Source organism: Pinus tabuliformis, chromosome 3_2 (genome assembly GCF_031772625.1).
Source record: "Pinus tabuliformis cultivar Carrire ecotype Pingquan chromosome 3_2, CPIR1, whole genome shotgun sequence".
NCBI lineage: Eukaryota > Viridiplantae > Streptophyta > Pinopsida > Pinales > Pinaceae > Pinus > Pinus tabuliformis.
The window spans coordinates 355,158,539-355,179,261 of record NC_142302.1 but is presented as its reverse complement, the minus strand read 5'-3'; the positions used below and the strand labels follow the sequence as shown (position 1 = coordinate 355,179,261).

General features: G+C 39.5%; 1 protein-coding gene across 1 annotated transcript; it reads left to right on the top strand.

Moving 5' to 3' along the window:
- The first annotated feature begins 8,562 nt into the window (after positions 1–8,562).
- Positions 8,563–9,723, top strand: LOC149180928 (uncharacterized). The gene has a single exon (XM_089414035.1). The coding sequence runs from the start codon at positions 8,563–8,565 to the stop codon at positions 9,721–9,723; it is 1,161 nt and encodes a 386-aa protein (XP_089270161.1).
- The last annotated feature ends 11,000 nt before the right edge of the window (positions 9,724–20,723 follow it).

Below are 20,723 nucleotides of genomic sequence, written 5' to 3'. Positions count from 1 at the left end.
TATGTTGAGATGTTTTTTCAATATCCTCAAAGTTTCATGGCTTGAGTATTCCTAGATAATGAATTATAACAATAATTCCAAGATCACATGTTTGGAATTGTTTTTGGAAACATTCACAAAGTCTAACTTAAAGTCTAACTTTCGCAGTGTATATTTTCAAATGGAGAACTATAATATAATTTTTTTTACCAAACATGTATTAAGACGTCTTCTGAATATGCTAAAAAATTCATAGTATAAAACATTTTCGAAAAATAGGGTTATATTTTTTTTTCAACATGACGTGTTTAAAGCATCAAAAACCTAGGATCGTATCTTTGATACCAAATGTTAAGAACCATGTGCCTTAGAAGAAATAAGAAAAAAATGGTTACAATCCACTTAAAGGGGGAATCATGATTTTACACTGAATACAATGAAAAAAAATTATTTGTTGATCCTAAGACCATCTACCCCGATTGTATATAAAGGATGCAAAATGGGTACACTTAAAATAAAAATATCTTAATGAAAGGTTTCAACCATCCTCCTAATATAACATAAAAGCAAGTAATAATGAACACTTATTAGTGAATTGAAATGAGGCCTTAATAACAACCTAATATGTTTAATGGTTGTATTTACTCCTCCACCACTAAATTTAATCACTTATACAAACAAAGTACTAGTTATTAATAAATGAGGAGCCTCGATTGATTTGATGCCAAGTAGACCTAATGTAGTTACAACTCGCAACATGTAGTGTAGGTGAAGATATGCATTCCAAACAAAACCACATTATCATACCTCATTATTAGGAGCATGACATAGAGATATAGCCAATATTTGTGTGCCTCTTTAGTGATGGAAAACAAAGAAACCAACTTAGAATTTTGAGTAGTTTTGTAGAGTACATTACGGGAATTTGGAGGTCAAAAATTGCTTTGAAAACAAAAAACATACTATCAAAATTAACTTTTAAAGAACAAATAAGATTCAAAATGATGATGTCATCTTATTTGGAAATTGTAATTCCTACTTGTCTCAGTTGTGATTCATTCTATCTACAGGAGTTTATTCCTATTCCTTAGGGTTGCTATATCTAAATGTTTGCTAGATTGGTGTGTTCATGTATATATGTAATTGTATTTGATCAATGAATGAAGTTTGTATTAACAAAATTTATCTTGCTCTCACAGCTCGTAAGGGTATGGAACCTTGGTGCCTCCTAGGCCCAGGAAAATAAGGGTATATGTATTTTCTTTTGGGTTTTTTGACTTTATATTTGTCCAACGGATTGTTAAGTGATTGTGGTTGACAACGGGCAGTCCCCGCCGACGCCAAATCCCAACAGAACCTAAAAAAGGAGAGTGTTGTCATCACATATTTGGTCGTATGGCCAAATGAGAGCCCGCTGGCTATGGAACTTATTCCATGAAAAGCACACATTTGTATGATATTTAATCATGATGCTATCTCTAACCATGAAAGCAATGCCTGATGTCTGAGTGGAATGCGAAAGGGAGTTGATTTTGCAGCGCTTTGAAATAGATTATCAGTCCATGTGTTTGAATTGAATATAGGTGATTGTATGCGGTGATCTGAATTGGAATTCAATAAAAAATTATATGGCTTGTCAAGGCTTCTGTAAATGTTAAATTCCATGGTTGGCGGCGATCCTTACCCCTTCTCATGCGAAAAACCTGAAGTCCAAAGTGCGTCAGCGGCCGCTATTGCCTCTATTTTGGTTAGCAAGTTGTGGGGTATTTTGGTTAGGTAGCAAGCTCTCGTGACAAAAATGAATATGAATATTATCTCTTTGCTGATGCGGTTATTGGAGTTGAATTTGGTACTGGGCAGTGACATCGAATGTCCGGTGAACCTTGATTATGTCGGGAAACTACCATGGTCATGAGCGTCACAATTTTTCAATTGGTCACTGTCGTATGATGAGGTGCTTCTTAGATCATAACGAAAGAGATAGCGCCAAGGTCATGCATTTGGAGAATTCAGATGAGAAGAGTGCCTTGATGCTACAGAGATCCAACGACGAAGAGGTGAAAGAACTGTTGGATGCATGTGCCACCTCTCTGATCTAATTTCCAACGGAAGTCTGTTTGTGTGCCTAGGGTGAGCACGGGCATAGATTGCAATGGAAAAAGTCAAGTTAAAACCAAGTGCCTGAAGCATCGTTCTCGCAGGTCAGAGATTTTGTGTTGGAGGGTCCAGTCGTGTTCCGTGTTTTATTCAGTCTTTGGAAACTCCTTTGGCTATTGGACAGATAAGGTTCAGTTCGAGTCTCTTCTGTAATCTTCTGCCACGATAGAATGAAAAGTATTTTTTCTGAATTTACTTGGAGTTTGGAAAGATAAATACATTGAGCTTGATCAACTAAGTGTAGAAATGAAATTTATCAGAAATGCTTATAATTACAGGTTTAGAAACTCCAAAAAAAAATCAAATTAATAGTGGAATTTATAAATGTTTTGGAATTAGAAGCATTGAGCTTAGCTAACTCAATGGAGTGGTTTTGTTAGAATTAGCTACTCTAACAAATCATGCAGGTGAATCGAAGACAATAATTAAATGAGAAAAAGAAACAAGAGACCAACGACACTCGGTGGTCAAGGTTGAAGTTCAACAACGACAATGAACATTTGTGATGATGGATAACGAGTTGAAATTTTGTGTGGGTTTGTAGAATAGACTCATGATCATGTAGTATGTGTCGCATACATTCATTAGTAAGCAAGTCTAGGATGTTTTGTAGTTGTCTTAGTAATGTATGTACCCGGTAACTCCAAGGGTTGGAGTGTGTAATGTAAGCCTCATGAGGCATGTGTACCTTGATAAATTTCGTGGTAATATTAAAACCACTTTGTAATTGTAGGTTTGTGGTCAGCCAGAAACCACTGTGCAGTGATGGTTTGCGGTAAGCCAAAAACCATGTACAAGAGTGAAGTGGGCATGTATTTATGTAGGCATGGTTTAGAGTCATCCGACAAAACCCTTGACATGGTTGAGGGTGAGCTAAGAAAACCCTGGACCTCGGTAAGTTGGGTATGTGGTGAGCCTTGGTGGTTGAATTGAGTGCCTTGTTGGCCATGTTGAGCCTTGGTGGTTGTGTTGAGCCTTGGTGGTTGAGTTGAGCCTTGGTGGCTCAAACACTTGTTGGCATGGTTGAGGATAATTCGATAAAACCCAGAGCATGGTTATGGGTAATCTGATAAAACCCATGATGATGGAGGGGGATTTGCAGATACAAATACATGTATGCAATTATAAAGGTTGACAGAACCATGTATGTGAAGGGCATCGTAGTAGAATGGCAGTTGCAGCAGTTGACACCCATGCATTTTGGTGGATGGTTTCTTCTTTATATGGATGCCGACATATTCTTTTGTTACGCTTGACCACAACTAGACATTGTAGATTCAGATCGAGACAAGTGGCCATTAAGGGGGTGACTTGGAAATTTTAATCCCTGCTTGTCTCAGTTGTAATTCATTCCATCTATAGGAGTTTTTCCTATTCCTTAGGGTTGTTATATCTAGATGTTTTGTAGATTAGTGTGCAGTTGAGATAATCTCTCAACCAAGTGATTGTGTCTTCGAGTTAGTTTACCTATCTAGAGACAACACTTCATGTATGTATGTGTATTTGATCAATGAATGAAGTGTGCATTATCAAAATTTATCTCGGCTAAATACTTTTAGAGGGAGAAAAGAAAAGGACTTTTTCTAATCATATTTTTGACATATCTCCTTATATGTTTACTAAAATGTCAAGTGTAGGTGTTCATTTGATTCCACATTCAATGAGTTCCTATGCTTAACATTTGAGGAAAAATATAGAAGATAAGTCAAAACTGAAATTAAAAAAATCATTTTCCTTCATTACTTTCAATATTCATATCTCTTATTTTATTAGTTGCATTATTATATTATTATTATTTCTTGGAGGAACATTTTAGACCTCAAAAGTTGATCTCAAAACCATGAATAGAAAGTAGGACTTACATCCATTCCATATAGAAGATAAGTCAAAACTGCAATTAAAAAAATCATTTTCCTTCATTACTTTCAATATTCATATCTCTTATTTTATTAGTTGTATTATTATATTATTATTATTTCTTCGAGGAACATTTTAGACCTCAAAAGTTGATCTCAAAACCATGAATAGAAAGTAGGACTTACATCCATTCCGAACTTTGGGAATAGAGAGACAAGTTCGAAATAAACTTCCTCATAATATCTATAATGGTGAAGGGCTCTATAAGCCCTTGATTTATAAATAAAGAGAAATGAAAACTATATGTGACATCTTTCTTATCAAGTTCCATTTGCACAAATGCAAGTTTCAAAGGACGATAAACTATGAGATCCATTATTTGGGATATCTTGATGAAAAATAACACCATAGTTTTGAAAGAGTTTAGTGATGTTCAAACTTCATAAACACCTAAGCAATGACATCCCAAACTCTCTCATCTAATGGAACTTAAATAATGAGCATAATAATAATAATAATAACAACAACTTGTCAATAGATTTCCCAAATGGTTGGTGATGAATTGATTTTGCCGCTTTGCTTTATTGCTACTCAACTTTGTATTCCTATTTTGATTATTCTGCAATAATGCATTGGAAGAGGGTGATACTATGCTTGTAATAAGTCCACATTCTTGTTAATATGCTTTGTGTTTTCAATAGGAATTGAAATGGTCTACCAATTGAAAAAAAAAATGTGTTTTGATCCCAAGAAAGATATTTATGAGGCTAAATGTACTTACAATATATAAATATATTTATAATAAGTCAACCAAATAATGAAAAGGCTACACATACACTTTGTTTTATAGAAATTATAGAAATCATTTAGTTGTTATTAAAAATACTTGATTTAGAAGTATCTCATTATTTAAATTATTGTGCTACTTATTTCTTATCTATATTAAAATTGTGTTATATAATCACATAATTATAGATATTGTAAGTTTTTATTTTATATATTTAATTCTTTACCAAATGTCTTTGTCATATTTGTTTTTAAAATCTAATCAATTATTTTCCATTTCATGGTTACCACTATTATTATCACCCACCTGATCGATATTTATTTTATTTTATAGCTATGCTAAACTAGGGTCTATGCACTACCGAGAGGCATTGTGTATGACTTGGGGGACACATGAATGATCTAACTTGCTAGTCTTTACTCTATGCTTGAACCTTTTACCCTTGAGCTTATCTAGATTGTTGATTTTCCAAATATTCAAGAATCAGAAAAATATAGTAGCTGTCAGACGGCCACATATCTATTAGATTCCCAAATATTCGAGAAATCAGCCATGGACATAAAAATACCGGCCTTTTACAACATATTTGAAGGCTGTGCGCTTGAGCACCGAAATCAACACGACCAAGACGTGTACTCCAACATTACGTTAACGTGCTCCTTGCTCTCCACCCGCCGCAACATTAAACACATTGGATTTTGGAGCTCGACACTTTGCTGCCTCTCATTTCAATCAAGAGAGAAAAATTAGACAAACAACAAGCAAGAACTTTCTAGCTTTATGTTGGAATTAGTTCCTGTCATTCCCAATAAATGCAATACCTTTGCAAGAGTATGTTGGCATCAGTTCCTCTCCTTCCCAATAAAGTCAACGGCTTTGCAACTCCTCTTGTGTATTAAAATTAGAAATCAGGGAATCAAGATAGGGTTTCGATTCAGAGTTGGACGCGGGTAAATTCCGTACAATAATTTGCCATGGCTAGACAAGACGGGACATGCGGCGTGCCACAGAAACGAAGAAATTTGCTGTCTACTTCCACGTGGCATCTTCGGGAAAGCTGAAGAAAAGCACACACCCACCGCCATGAGCATCGCATAAAGTGAACATCCTTATGACAGGATGTAAGTATGGGGTATGGGATCTTGATGGATGGATATATGTATCGATATTCATCTTCTTATATATAAAATAGAAAACTTGCATGCACATGCATCTCTCATCCCACACGACCTAGGTTCTGGATAAGTTTAATAATAAAGGTCTATCTTATCCACATCGATTTGTCTCTCTATCTAGCTTTCTGAATTTGTGCCGGTAAAGAAAAAGATGTGCTGCAGTTTTCATTCGATTTCTTTCCTCCCTGCGGAGATATGCTGTTTTGTATTTTGCGGGAAATTATTACCACTCGTTCGATTCCAGTGAAGATAGCTTTCGAGGATACGGGTCAACCATCGCCTGTGCAAGAAGCATAAGGGATATAGTGGTTGTCAGTCCCTTTCTTTTCTATCTTTGTCTGTTGATGGAGACTCATCTCCTCAGTCAAACCCTTTTTGTACACGGATCCATCGATATTTCTTGAAGTTTTTCCACCATCAATTTCTTGCACTGCTTTTATTTTTTCGCCTTGATAAAGGGCTCTGGTGGTAGTTTTCGGCACAACTATAACGTGAGGAGTTGTCCATCCAGAGGCTTGCATAGGCCATTAATTTTCATCGCGATCTAGGGTTATGTTTCAGTGATCTAGGGTTATGTTTCAGGGCTATTTATTTTCTCTCAGGGATTGAAGTTTTGAGATTAAGTTTTGACGACATTCTAGTGGTCAACTAGGGTTATGTTTCAGGGCTATTTATTTTCTTTCAGGAATTAAAGCTTTGAGATTAAATTTTGACGACATTCTAGTAGTCGTCTGACGGAATGGCGGGAATATATTTTTCCTTAGGAAATCTATTTATTATTTAAATATTTATTTTTGTAATTTTAAAATTCCACGTGTCTACTCGAATTGAATACAAACAGAATAACACATTGTCGTGATATTCAATACAAAGAGGATCGCACATTGCGAAATCACACATTGTCATCAGACTGAACTATACAATACGACTCCATGAGCAATCAAGGGCTTTCCCTGACACACAAAGCATGAAGAGAACTTGGGAGGGTATACTCCAACCATCTATGGCTGCCGACGAAATTCCTCTCGACGCACTCTGTTTTTAACCTTCTAACATATTAAATGTAGCGATGGACAGTGAAACTAATCGCATTAAATGTAACGATGGACAGTGAAACTAATCGCTGTGCAGTTGCCCTCGGGAACACTTTATCGTAATTCAAGTGGTCGAAGAAGTTCGTATTCTCCTTCAGAATCTTGACAACGCTAATAACTGCCTAGCGATCTTCAGAAATCAAAGCAGTTTTTTCCGCGCTCCGCTGCTACCTCTGCCAGCGGCCCCCTGCGAACCCTCCTCACAGCCATGGCTTCAGAGGGAGGTTCTGAGCCTCCTTCCTCCCTCCCTCCTGAGCTTCTAGCCTTCAAGCAGCTGGTGGGCGACTGCAGCAAGCGCCCAATTTCAGCCTCCCAGCAGAAGTTTGTCAAGAAGATGGGAGCAATCCCAACTCGCCTTTCCCGCTGAAGAACCCTGTCGCGCTGTCCTGAATATTGCAGAAAGAGGACTTATTGGCCAATTCACTGGGTTATGGCCATCACCAAGAGCCATCGAATCATGGGCGCAATGCAACTAGAGACCGCTCGTTTCAGAAGGAATAAAATGCCGCTTCGTCGATAAGAGTTATTTCGTTTTCATTTTTCACTGTATTGAAGATAGGAACCTCATCTTCAGAAACGGGTTATACTTCATGGGTCCCGAAGGTCTCTACCTAAACAAATGGACACCAGACTTTGATCCAGCCCAAGATGTGCCCTCGGTTGTCCCTGTCTCGGTGCGCCTCTCTCATTTACCCTTGCACTGTTGGAGTCTGAAGACTTTAGAAACCATCGGAAACACCCTTGGAAAATACATTGACAGCGCAGACAAGAATGGACAATACTCTTGTGCCAGAATTTGTGTCGAGGTTGATCTGGAAGTTGGGCTTCCAGAAGCCATAAAACTAATAGTGGCAGAATGGTCTCACGTGCAAGAACTGGATTATGAGCAACTGCCTTTCAAGTGCAGGCATTGCCATGGATACGGGCACTTTGCAAGAAACTGTAAAAAGAAAATCGAGGAAGAAGCAGAGAAAATGAAAGGAGATCAATGGACAACAGTGCAGAAGACGGCCTCATCAAAGCAGCACAGCAAACCGAGAGGGAAAGGGGCTCAAGCGGGACCCATTGTGCCATCCACAGAGCTACAGCCGGAAGGGGCAGTACCCCCTAGAATAGACCTTCCCTCAAATTCCTTCGCAGCTCTCAGCACACAGGAAGAATCCCCTGTTATAGAAAGTGACGCAGAACAACAGGCCAATCCCCCATTAATCGAGGAAGGAAACACAGGGGTTTCCCCTGCCCAAACCGACTCCCCAGAAAGAGGCTCTTCGCCATCCTCTTATGCAGACATGATAAGAAAGAAGCCCTCAGAATTGACAGGCTCATCGGAAGAGGAGACATTTGAAAGGCCCTCAAAGCGAGCAGGGAGGAAATCCCTCAAGGAAGCAAGAGAGGAAGAAGCAGAGAGGAAAAAAATGCAAGGAAGTTAGTCCACTCTAGAAATGTCCATAAGTCAAAATACCAGAGCATGGCCACCAAAGGGAGGCCTCTCCTCCACTACCCCAAATAAATAATGCGTATAGTCTCTTGGAACTGTAGAGGCTTGGGGAACCCCATGAAGGCTGTAGTTGTTAAAGATCTCATGAAAATAGAAACCCCAGAGATCCTCATGCTCCAAGAGACAAAAACTGATGGGGAAGCCCTTCTAGATTTAAGCAGAACAAACTGGAAGACCAAAGCTGAGATGGCCGTAAGTGCAAGGGGAACCTCACGAGGACTTGCCACAGTCTGGATGGAGAAATTGTTCCAGCTGGAGAATTCCTTCAAGACTCAACATTGGATTTACACCGAGCTTCGACATAAAGCAAGTAAGCTCACTCTCGCCCTGTTTAATCTTTATGTTCATATTCTTTACCTTAAGAAAAAAGAGTGTTGGCAAACACTTCTCGATTTTGTAGACAGCTATTCTCCCATGAACATTGTAATAGCAGGAGATCTAAACATCATTCTTGACCTAGAAGAAAAAAGAGGGGGTAATAATAGTAGAGATCCATTGCTACCCCTTCTGGAGGACATAATTCAGCAGTGGGATCTTCTTGATCTTAAACCCAAGAAGGGGAAATACACTTGGACCAACAACAGAACAGGGGCAGCACACATCTCAGCCCGGCTCGACAGATTCCTAGTGCAGAGCACTCTTTTGATGGATACGAGAATAGTATCATCGAGAATCCTACCAAAGCTCACCTCGGACCATAAACCCATCCTCTTACAACTGGATGAGGAAGAAAACCTCGGGCGTATACCGTTCCACTTCAGCGCTTTGTGGATAGATCAGGAAGGGTTTATGGAAGTTGTTGCCAAGGCTTGGTCTATCATGGTCACTGGGTCACTTAGTTATGCATGGGAGCAAAAACTAAAAGCAACCAAAGCAACTCTGAAAGAGTGGGTCAAAATGCTTCCCAACACCTTCACCACATATAGAAAAGAAATTGTCCAACAGTTAGCAGATTTACAGTTGGAGATTGAGGGCAAAGACATAACCACACATGAATTGGAGAAAGAACAAGTTGCCCAACTTGCTTCTTTCAGTTCTTTCAGAAAAGAAGAAGAATTTTGGAGACTTAAGTCCCGAAGCCTATGGTTGAAAGCAGGTGACCGAAGCACAGCCTTATTCCACAGGAAATTCAGAGCCTGCCTCTCCGGAATCACATCTCAAAAATCATCTCAATAGATGGGACAGTCGCCAAAGGTTTTGCCCAAGTTAAAGACACTGCTAAAACTCACTTTCAGCGGTTATATATAGAGGATGGAACAGGAGACGAGGCGATCTCCAATGACTTCCTCTCCCAGATCCCTTCCTTGGTTAATGAGGAGAATAACTCAAATCTTATGAAGCCCTTCACTGAGAAAGAAATCAGTGATGTAATTTGGGACATGGACCCTGACAAAGCCCCAAGTCCAGATGGTTTCTCAGCACACTTCTATAGAGCTTGTTAGACAATCATCAAATCTGACCTACTAAGAATGACAAAGGCTTTTCAGAAAAAGGAAAAAGTGGGAGGCAGCACCAAATCCACATTTCTTGCCTTAATACACAAAGAAGTGAAAACGGCTACCTTTGACAGATTTAGACCCATTTCGTTATGTAATGTCTCTTACCAAATTCTTGCTAAATTGCTCGCAAACAGAATTAAACCTCTACTAAGTAAGCTCATTTCTCCCAGTAAAGGAGGGTTCGTAGCAGGAAGACATATTTTGGATAGTGTGATACTTGTTCAGGGATCCATGCATTCCAGTCATCAGAGGAAGGAGCAAGGGATGTTGATCAAGTTGGATATGACCAATGCCTTTGATCGGGTAAAACTTTCATTTCTTTACAAAGTTCTCCTCTTCTTTGGATTCAGCCCAGCTTTTGTGAACCTAATCAAGGCCTGCACTAACAAACCTTGGATCGCCCCGCTGGTAAATGGCCGACCTGCCTCTTATTTCCAAGCTTCAAGGGGGATAAGGCAAGGATGCCCGTTATCTCCCTTTCTGTACATAATAATCGCAGACACCTTGAGCAGTAAACTGATAGCGGAAAGAAATAAAGGTACTCTCCCGGGCATCTAACCAACGACTAGATTAGAACCAATCAACCATGCCTTGTTCGTAAATGATTCTCTACTATTGGGAGGAGCTTCCTCACGAATAGCAAAGGAATTCAATGGGACCCTGCAAAGCTTCTGTATCATTTGAGGAGAACTTATTAATAAAAGAAAAAGTGTAGTGTACAGTTGGAATACAGAGGAGCAAACCATACTCTGAATTGCTAGAATCTTGGACTTTCCGGGCTATGCCTCCTAGGACAAAATACAATACCTAGGACTGCCTTTAACTTTGGGGGCTAACCGAGCCTCACTCTGGACTGAAGCTATCAGCAAGATCAAAACCAAGATAGCTGCTTGGGGTGGGCAGTGGCTCAACTACGCTGGATAGCTAATCCTCATAATGTCTGTCCTTTCCTCTCTCCCTATCTATCAGGCCTCCTTCCTCCTGGCTCCAAAGACAATCACGGATCAGATTTCATAGCTGCTCAGAAACTTCCTATGGCAGGGAGGCAAAGGAAACAAGAAGAAATTTCACTTAGTTAGTCGGGACACAGTGAAAAGGCCAAAGCTGGAAGGAGGTCTCCAGATTAGAGACCATGGCTTGGCCAACATTGCCTTAGGTGGAAAAATCCTTTGGCAGCTCTACTCTAATAAACACCATCCAGTCAGCCAACTACTCCGGAATAAATACTTCAAAGGAGCCTCATTGAGAAACCTCCAAGCGGACAATGTTCCCAAAGGCACGCCACTTTGGAACCTATGCAAAAAAGGGCTTGCCACCTTCCAAAACCAGCTTTATAGGGTGCCTGGAAATGGAGCAAATATTATGATATGGCAAGATAAAATCATGCGCAATTCCCCCCTCGAACACACAATGGAGTTAGTTGATCTCCGTTACTGGCTCTCCCAACATGGCTTGCACAGTCTTGCCGACATTTCTGCTTGGGACAGTCAGGGGAACTAGGAAGATTGGGTCTTCCCTAACCTGCTAGCACATTTACTTCACCAAAAGCACCTTCTCTTGGATAAGCTAAAGGGCTCGGCACTAGTTAACTTACATACATCGGATCTTTGGAGATGGGGGAAGACAGGAGTCTACACCCCTGCGCTTGGCTTTGCAGCCTTGCAATCCACACAAAATCAAGTTCTCAACCCTTCCATCTGGTAGCGCACATGGGACACATATGGTATCCCCAAGGTGAATTTTTTCACTTGGTTACTTATTCACAGGAAAGTGTTGACAGGTGAAAATCTTTCCCACAGAGGCATTATAGGGCCGCATTGGTGCATTTTGTGTAGATCGGCATCTGAAAACGTGGACCACCTCTTTGTAAGCTGTGCCTTTTCCCAATCGGTATGGGCTCTCGTCCCCCACGGTCTCGATGCATCCGCCCCTCTCCAGTGTACAGTCATGGAACTCTTCTCCACCTCGACTACAAGGTACCATAGGACTCTTAGTGCACAATCACTATGGAATTGGATCTGGCACTCCATTCCCAAGTTCATTTGCTGGAAGCTCTGGCTCGGCCGAAATAACTAGATATTCAACAATGTAATGTCCTCTCCCTTGTCAATGGTTGCCAGAGCTAAGGCGCCCTTAATGGAAGCTCTAGGGAACTACTCCAGCAAGTTAGATGATACCCTCATAACTGAAGAACAAAGCTGGTTGGGAACCCTTCTCGTTCGGGTCAACAAGAAAGTACCTGCTCGCCCCACATTCAATCCTGCTTGGTGCATCAGAACATTGGATGCAGAGTTCCAAACCTGGTGGAGGAAGCAGGGAAAGGTAACCGTTTTCTTCGATGGTGCCTCTAAAGGCAATCCAGGGATCTCTGGTGCAGGTGGAGTGGTCTACTCTCAGGATGGCTCCCGAATAGATAGCTACAGCTGGGGACTAGGACAGAGCACAAACAATCAGGCCGAAATTCTCGGGCTTCTTAAAGGCTGCCAGATCGCACAGGAGCATGGACACAAAGCTCTTCAGGTCTTCAGGGACTCAGAGCTCTTGATAAAGACATTAAACTCAGAGGAGCACTTTAGCAATCCGGCTCTCAACAATACTCTCCAGAGGTTGCGGGGCCTGCTGGTTTTTTTACCTCTTCCTCCTTTCACATCCTTCGTAGCTCAAACAAGGAGGCAGATATCAAAGCCAATGAGGGATGCTGTCTGACTCAAGGGTTTTTCAAAAAAAACTCAAAAGAGCCCATATGGATTGCCATACCATAGCTCAACAGCACTGTGCCAATCAAAATTTTCCCCAAGTTACCATTGCATCTTAATGATCAACGGTCCAGATTCAACAACAAAGGATGGAACTGACCGATGGAGCAGATTAAGGGTCATCGCATGTGAAAGAGCATAGAAGTTAACATAGCGAAAAGGCGGTTTTTTAACCTCGAGTGGCATTTCGGGCGGCAAAGCAGTGGTAAGTGGTATCGAGGGCTTGGCTCCAGACACGTAGCAGTGGAGGAGTGAGGGGAAACTGCTTTATCGGGCGATTAACCCCTGTGTGTGCTGTCAACCCGAAACAAATGAGAATCATCAGATATAATAAGAGTAGATCAATGACGGAGGTTTAATATGAAAGTTGGTCGATCAGGGATCGGGGTATGGTTGCGAAACATGATAATGCGAAGCGCCGATGGGTGCGGACCTGATGTTTTTATGTGCGCGAGTTTATAAAGTTTGAAGTCTGACAGCTTAATCGCATATCGAATGTGAAGGAGGCGTGTTGTAAAGTGAGCCATGGAGGAGCCGATACCCGATTGCGATAAAGGTGGAACCTCAGAAAGCGTGTCAAGACCGTACTAAGGCGGAAAGGATTATTTTGTGGATATTTCCTTTATAATGGTTTATAAGGAATTAGCACCGATGGAAGGTTTTTACGTGTTATTTATATATAACCAATGTTAAGAAAGGAAAAGGTTAAATATTCGTGGCTAAGGGGTAACGAAGTTTAATGAGAGGGTTTTAAAAGTCCCGATAAGTATTTAGGGGCCTTAACCATTGGAGGCCGATCACATCGCTAAAAGAATTGGTCTTTGTTCCGACATCGCCGACAGCTCTTCTCCGATGCGATTATTCGGGGATCGCAAATCGCACCCTTTTATGTCTTAAGGCCACCACTTTGTAAACTAGTTTTGCTGATGCGAAGTTCCTTCAAGTCTCAAAACTAAGAAGGAAATATTGTTAGGCGTAGAAAGGATTAGTGAACTCAAGCCTCCATGTAATGTCGATTGATTAGGCTACGGCCCAACCGTTGATCTATAAATATATTAACCGTTTTAGTTAAAAAAAGGATAAATACAAATTGTGGTCATGTCAATAGTGCCTTGGAATCTAGACAATGAGTTAAAAAAAATTATATTGAAGACATTATTAAAAAAAGATTGAAGTAAGGTTAAATTAAAATGGACTAATTGAAATTGAATTAGGACACTTGGATATACACATGTCACACCTAGCAAGTGGTTGGAATTAGATTCTCTAACACTCCCTCTTAATTTCAACCACAAAAAATTAAACTAAAATGTTTGTTGGTCACAATTTAAAAATTTGAGATCATGTGGATTTTCTTTTCTTTTTTGTTTTCTTATAGATGCTATAGCCTCTAAATTGCTTCAACTTTTTCTTTTTCTTGTATGGTTCAAACATCATTTTCTTCATTTTCTAGTGCAAGTCTTTGATTGTTCTAAAGTGTGTATGAATATCATTTTTTCTTTAAAAATATGTTTGTATGGTGACGGGTGCCACTTGTAATCTTTTGTAGTTAGTTTTTCATATCAATCTTCTTCAACATAAAGTGAAAATAAAATTTTATCTCTTCAAAACTCCAATATTTGAAAATTTCATTGATGTCTTCCTCATGCAATCAATCTTCAACATTCATTTGTGAAGCTTCTAGTCAGACTTTATCAAGTCATGGTGTTGCAAGCCATGCTCCAAGGAAATTTAATTGTTATTGGACTTCTTAACTAACATGTGTTGTTATAAATAAGTTGTCTTCCCCTTGGTTTTCAAACTCAAGTGGGCTTCACTCACCCAATATCATCATATGATGTTTCTCTTGCATCATCTGCAACCATTCATCATTAGGCAAAAAGTCTTCATCAAACTTAACATCAACAAATTGAATTGTTAGATTTACCGTAACATTGGTTGGTTCAATCTACGCTTCATTGTCATCAACAAGCTATCTTGCTAGATTCACCAAATTTTCATCTACTTGTGGGTGTGCATAGTGGGATTCAACAAACTCTTCATTTTCAAGTGAATTACTCTAGGTTACAATAAAAATTTTCTCAAGTGTGTCCCAAGCCTCCTTGGATGTCATTGCATATGCAATTAAGGGTAGAATGTTGTCATATATGCATTCTTTTATGCATTTTAATACTAAGAGGTTCTTTTGCTTCTTCACTTCCAATTCTTTCGAAAAAGCTTCATGCATCTTCAGATGTTGCTTCGACTTTCTTAGCTTTTTGGCTTTTCCAGTTTTTTGGTGATAGCTCACTTTGGCTTAACAAGCAAATGGACTTACACTCATAGTAGTTGTGTGTGGTTGTGCTTATACCCTAACTAGAAGGAAAAAATAAACATTTTTACAAATTTTCTACACAGACTACGCTTTCACAAATGCTTAAAAAATATCCTTACAAAATATTTTTCAGATCCTTTAATAATAAAATAAAACTCCTTTTTGAAAAATCTCATTGTCTTTTCCTATTTTACATTGATTGTGCCTTTTAATTTTGTGATAAAACTATAAATTTATCAATAAATCTCATTGTCTTTTCCCATTTTACACTGATTGTGCCTTCTAGTTTTCTGATAAAACTCTAAATTTATCAATAAAGCTTGGTTCCCTTTTCAATAAACCTCTTTTAAAGAAAAAACTTTTGAAGGTAAAACGAATAAGGGTATATAAGTGTTGAAATCTAATTTCAATGCCGATGTATCAAGCCAGAAACCGTTCACCGGAATTTTCTCAGAGCAATTTGCCGACGAAGGAATAATCCGGCAAGGAGCTCCGATATAATATGGAGCTGACGCGTGGTTCACCCCTGACGTAACGCAACGTAATTTTCTCGGGTGGTAAAGCTCTGCAACAAAGTGTCTTCCGATATTTTTTTCCACCGTCGGATTTACTCCATCGCTCTCCACCATCGATCAATCAAAGCTACATACGAGGTGCATTAAAAGGCTTGCGTGGATTAAATCTTTGAGTTTGACCGCCACTGCTGCATCAACTTAAATATTGCGTGAAGTAAATTAAAAAGCATGGTTGACCATACCTTTCATTAATGCATTGTCATAAGCTTAGGTGAATAGTTAATTTTTTTACATAGGGCACGTAAAGCATTTAGTTTTATATACGACATATATTTATTTAGTCGTTGACCATATGTATTAAAGAAACAAATAGTAGTATAACACATTTTTTTTACTAGTTAAGTGATATATGCTTGTTGTTAGTGTGGTTGTTGCACACGGGAGAAAAAGAACAACTGGTGTTCGCAGCAGCGAGAGAGAACCAGAGATGTATGCACAACAGTGCTCAAAATATACTTTGTAATGTTCTGTTTTGACTTTTGTAATGGAACGGTGAAAATGCAAGGTGAAATGAAAATGTTTTATGTGCTGAAGGTTTAGTAATATCCATGAGCGCATTTGTTTTGGATGCAAATGTAATTTGTTTTTGTTTTACAGCAGCCTGTAAAAAGAGTTTTACATCAGTAAATGTAAATGGAGATTTTACAGCAATAAATGTTAATGGGAATTTTTCCAGCAGTGTAAATTCTCATATGGAGACAGAGTGAATATTTTTTTTGTTTTAATGAATAGAAATATTTTATGGTGAAATACTCTGTTCCTCAGTAAAAAAATTTTAAGTCTCTCTGTGCATAAAAGATCCTTGAGTCAAAGAACAGAGCATTGTCTCTGTGTTTAGTTTGAATCTTGGTTTTGGTATTTTTCTCCATGTAAAATACCCAACAGTGGTATCAGAGCAGGCTCAGGCTCTTTAAAGAAGTTAAAGACGCTGAAGGGAGAAGTTTGTAGCTGCAGCAAAACTTCTCAGGCAGACAAAAGACTCAGACATCAAAGGATTCAGGTATTTCAAAGGTTTTTTTTTGTGTTGCTGAAGAAACAGTCAGTTGTTTTTAAACATACACAGTCAAGGAATGGCTAGCACAAGCACTGGTATGGGTATGTTTAACACCCAGCTCCCACAGTTTAATGGGAAGAACTATGACTACTGGTCAATAACTATGAGAGCCCTGTTTGCCTCTCAAGATTTATGGGAAATAGTTGAAGATGGTTTTGAAGAACCAGCAGATGAAACTGAGTTCAATGCATTAACTCAGGGAGAGAGAGATCTCCTGAAGAGCAATAGGAAGAAGGATGCAAAGACCATTTTATTGTTGCATCTAGCAGTAGACCAGAGTATATTTCCAAGGATAGCAGCAGCTAAAACATCAAATGAAGCATGGCAAACCCTCAAGACAGTCTATCAAGGCATGGAGAGAGTGAAGACAGCAAAACTACAATTGCTGAGAAAGGATTTTGAAAACTTGAACATGAAGGAGTCAGACAACATTGAATCATTCTTCACTCATGTGATTGGTGTAATCACACAAATGAGAACTCATGGAGAAACAATTGAAGATAGAAGAATAGTGGAGAAAATATTGAGGGTCTTACCCTCAAGGTTCGATGCCATAGTCACCACCATTGAAGAGACAAAGGATCTCTCAAACTATTCAGTTGATGAGCTACATGCATCACTGATAACACATGAGCAGAGGTTGAGTAGGAATGAAAACTCATCTCTTGAGCAAGCCTTCAAGACCCAGATGTCCTTTGGAAGAGGAAGAGGTCAAGGAAGAGGAAACAGAAGAGGAAGAGGCAGAAGCCAGAACAGAGGTGGAAGGAACAGCCCATCAAATGCACAAGGAAGAGGCAGCAATCCAAATCAGAACCAAGGTCAAGGCAGCAGCCAACAAAGAGATCAGTATCAGGCTCAAGGACAAAGGTATGATAAATCTAATGTTCAATGCTATTATTGCAAAAAGTATGGACATTATGCTAGTGATTGTAGAAAGAAACAACATGATAAGAACAGCAGACAAAATGCAAATGTTACAAGAGAAAACAACAGTCAAGAAAATGTCCTGTTAGCTTGTAACATGGCTGAAACACATAGTGAGGACATATGGTTTTTAGACTCAGGTTGCATCAACCATATGATAGGGAATATAGCCCTCTTTTCAGCCTTAAATCAGAATTTGAAATCAGAGGTCACACTAGGAACTGATTGTAAAGTGTCTGTTATGGGAAAAGGGGAGATAAAAATATTTACAAAACAAGGAGAAAGGAAAACCATAGCAGATGTCTACTATGTCCTCGGAATGAGATGTAACCTCTTGAGTGTTGGACAGCTTGTCCAAAAGGGTTACAATGTTTACTTTGTAAATGATGTGTGCACCATCATGGACATACCACCCAGCAAAAGATGCATTGCTGAAGTGAAGATGACAAGGAACAGGATGTTCCCTCTCCGGATCAGGGAAGACTTGAAGAACAAGAAGGAAATGGCAGCAGTCACCCAAGAGGCCTTCCAAAGCGTGCCAAAGGATGAGAACTGGTTATGGCACTTGAGATTCGGGCATCTAAATTTTGGAGGTCTAAATTTATTGAGCAGAAAAGGAATGGTAAAGGGATTACCATTGATAGAGAAGCCGGACAGCCTTTGTGAAGGTTGTATATTGGGCAAACAACATAGAGAAAGTTTTCCATCAGGGAAAAGCATAAGGGCAAAGACACCCTTAGAGATTATCCACTCAGATTTGTGTGGACCAATGCAAGCTCCATCATTAGCTGGCAGCCTATATTTCTTGACATTCATTGATGATTTTACAAGAAAGACTTGGATATATTTCCTCAAGAACAAAAGTGAAGTCTTTGAGAAATTCCAAAATTTCAAAGCACTTGTGGAGAACCAAAGTGGGTTGCACATAAAAGTATTGAGAACTAATAGAGGAGGTGAGTATATCTCAAATGAATTCCTAAAGTTTTGTAGAGAAAATGGAATTCACAAACAATTTACAGCAAGGTACACTCCACAGCAAAATGGAGTTGCTGAAAGGAAGAACATAACCATCATGGAGATGGCAAGGAGCATGTTGAAGGCAAAGCATTTGCCAAATGAGTATTGGGCTGAAGTTGTACATTGTGCAGTTTATATATTGAACAGGTGTCCTACAAAAGCAGTCATGAACAAAGTGCCAGAAGAGGCATGGAGTAGGAGAAAGCAAGGAGTCATCCACATGAGAGTTTTTGGGTGTGTGGCCTATGCACACATACCAGATCAGCTAAGGAGGAAGTTGGACAGCAAAGGGGAGAAATGCATCTTCATTGGATACAGTGATGAATCCAAAGCCTACAGGCTGTACATCTCATCTACCAAGAAGTTCTTTGTAAGCAGGGATGTTCAATTCATTGAGGAAAAAGCTTGGGATGGAAGCATAGAGAAAACAGTGAATGTCAAGAACTGTTTGTCTCATGATGAAGATGAAGAGGAGGTGGCTGAAATGCATCCCCAAACAGCAGCGCCAACACAAGGACAGCAAGGGACACCATTGAAGATTAATGAGAGTGCTTCTCCAAGCACACCACAAGGAGGAAATTCAAGTGCATCTTCAAGCACTTGCACACCAAGTGAACGAGGTAAGAAATTTAGAAATCTAAGTGACATTTATGATGAAGGAATGAATTCCTTATTTGCCTTGTATTGTCATGTTGATGATCCTATTCATTTTGAAGAAGCTATTAAAGATAAGAAATGGATAGAAGCTATGGATGAGGAAATGAATGCCATAGAGAGAAACAAAACATGGGATTTGGTTGAGTTACCAAAAGGCAAAGAAGTCATTGGTGTGAAATGGGTCTACAAGACCAAGAGCAATGCTGAAGGCAAAATAGAAAGACATAAGGCAAGGCTGGTTGTCAAAGGGTACAAGCAGCAGTATGGGAGAGATTATGAGGAGACTTTCGCACCGGTTGCAAGAATGGAAACAGTGAGAGCAGTGCTGTCCATAGCAGCACAAAACAAATGGAAAGTCTACCAAATGGATGTGAAATCAGCATTCCTAAATGGAGTGTTAATGGAAGAGATCTATGTGGAACACCCTCTCGGATATGAGAAGAAAGGTGAAGAGCACAAAGTGTGCAAATTGAAGAAAGCTCTTTATGGGCTGAAGCAAGCGCCAAGAGCATGGTACAGCAGGATAGATTCATATCTATTAGATAATGAATTTAACAAATGTGAAGGAGAACCCACAGTCTACATCAAGGAAAAGGATGGTAAAATTTTAATTGTTGTCTTGTATGTAGATGATGTTATTTTCACTGGAAATGATATTTATCTTATTGAGAATTTTAAATCAGTCATGAAGGATGAATTTGAAATGACTGACATGGGTTTGTTGAGATACTTCTTAGGCATAGAAGTAGATCAAAATGAAAAAGGAATTTTTATATCTCAAGCAAGATATGTAAATCAAGTTTTGAGCAGATTTAAGATGGAAGAATGCAAGGCAGCAATCACTCCCACAGTGATGGGATTAAAACTCAGCAGAGAGGACAACAGCAAGGATTTTGATCCTAGCCTGTATAAAAGCATTGTGGGCAGCCTTATGTATTTAACAGCAACTAGGCCTGATTTAATGTATGCTGTTAGTTTAATTTCCAGGTTCATGGAGAGGCCGAAGGAGGCACATTGGCAGGCAGCAAAGAGAATTTTGAGGTATGTCAAAGGTACCAAAATGTTTGGAATTCTATATCATGCCTCAGAACATTCAGATTTGGTTGGGTACACAGATAGCGATTGGGCTGGAAGTGTAGATGATCGGAAGAGCACTTCCGGTTATGTTTTTAATATGGGTTCAGGAGCCATCTCATGGGCTTCTAAGAAGCAGTCCATTGTAGCATTGTCTACATCAGAGGCTGAATATGTGGCAGCTACAGCAGCAGCATGTCAAGTAGTGTGGATGAGAAGAATGTTGAGAAGCTTAGGCCAAGAGCAGGCAAAAGCGACAGTGATTTTTTGTGACAATAGCTCAGCTATTGCATTGTCAAAGAATTC

What these genes read in the sequence shown, in the direction of transcription:
- LOC149180928 (XM_089414035.1), top strand. Translation starts at nt 8,563, where the DNA reads ATGCGTATAGTCTCTTGGAACTGTAGAGGCTTGGGGAACCCCATGAAG.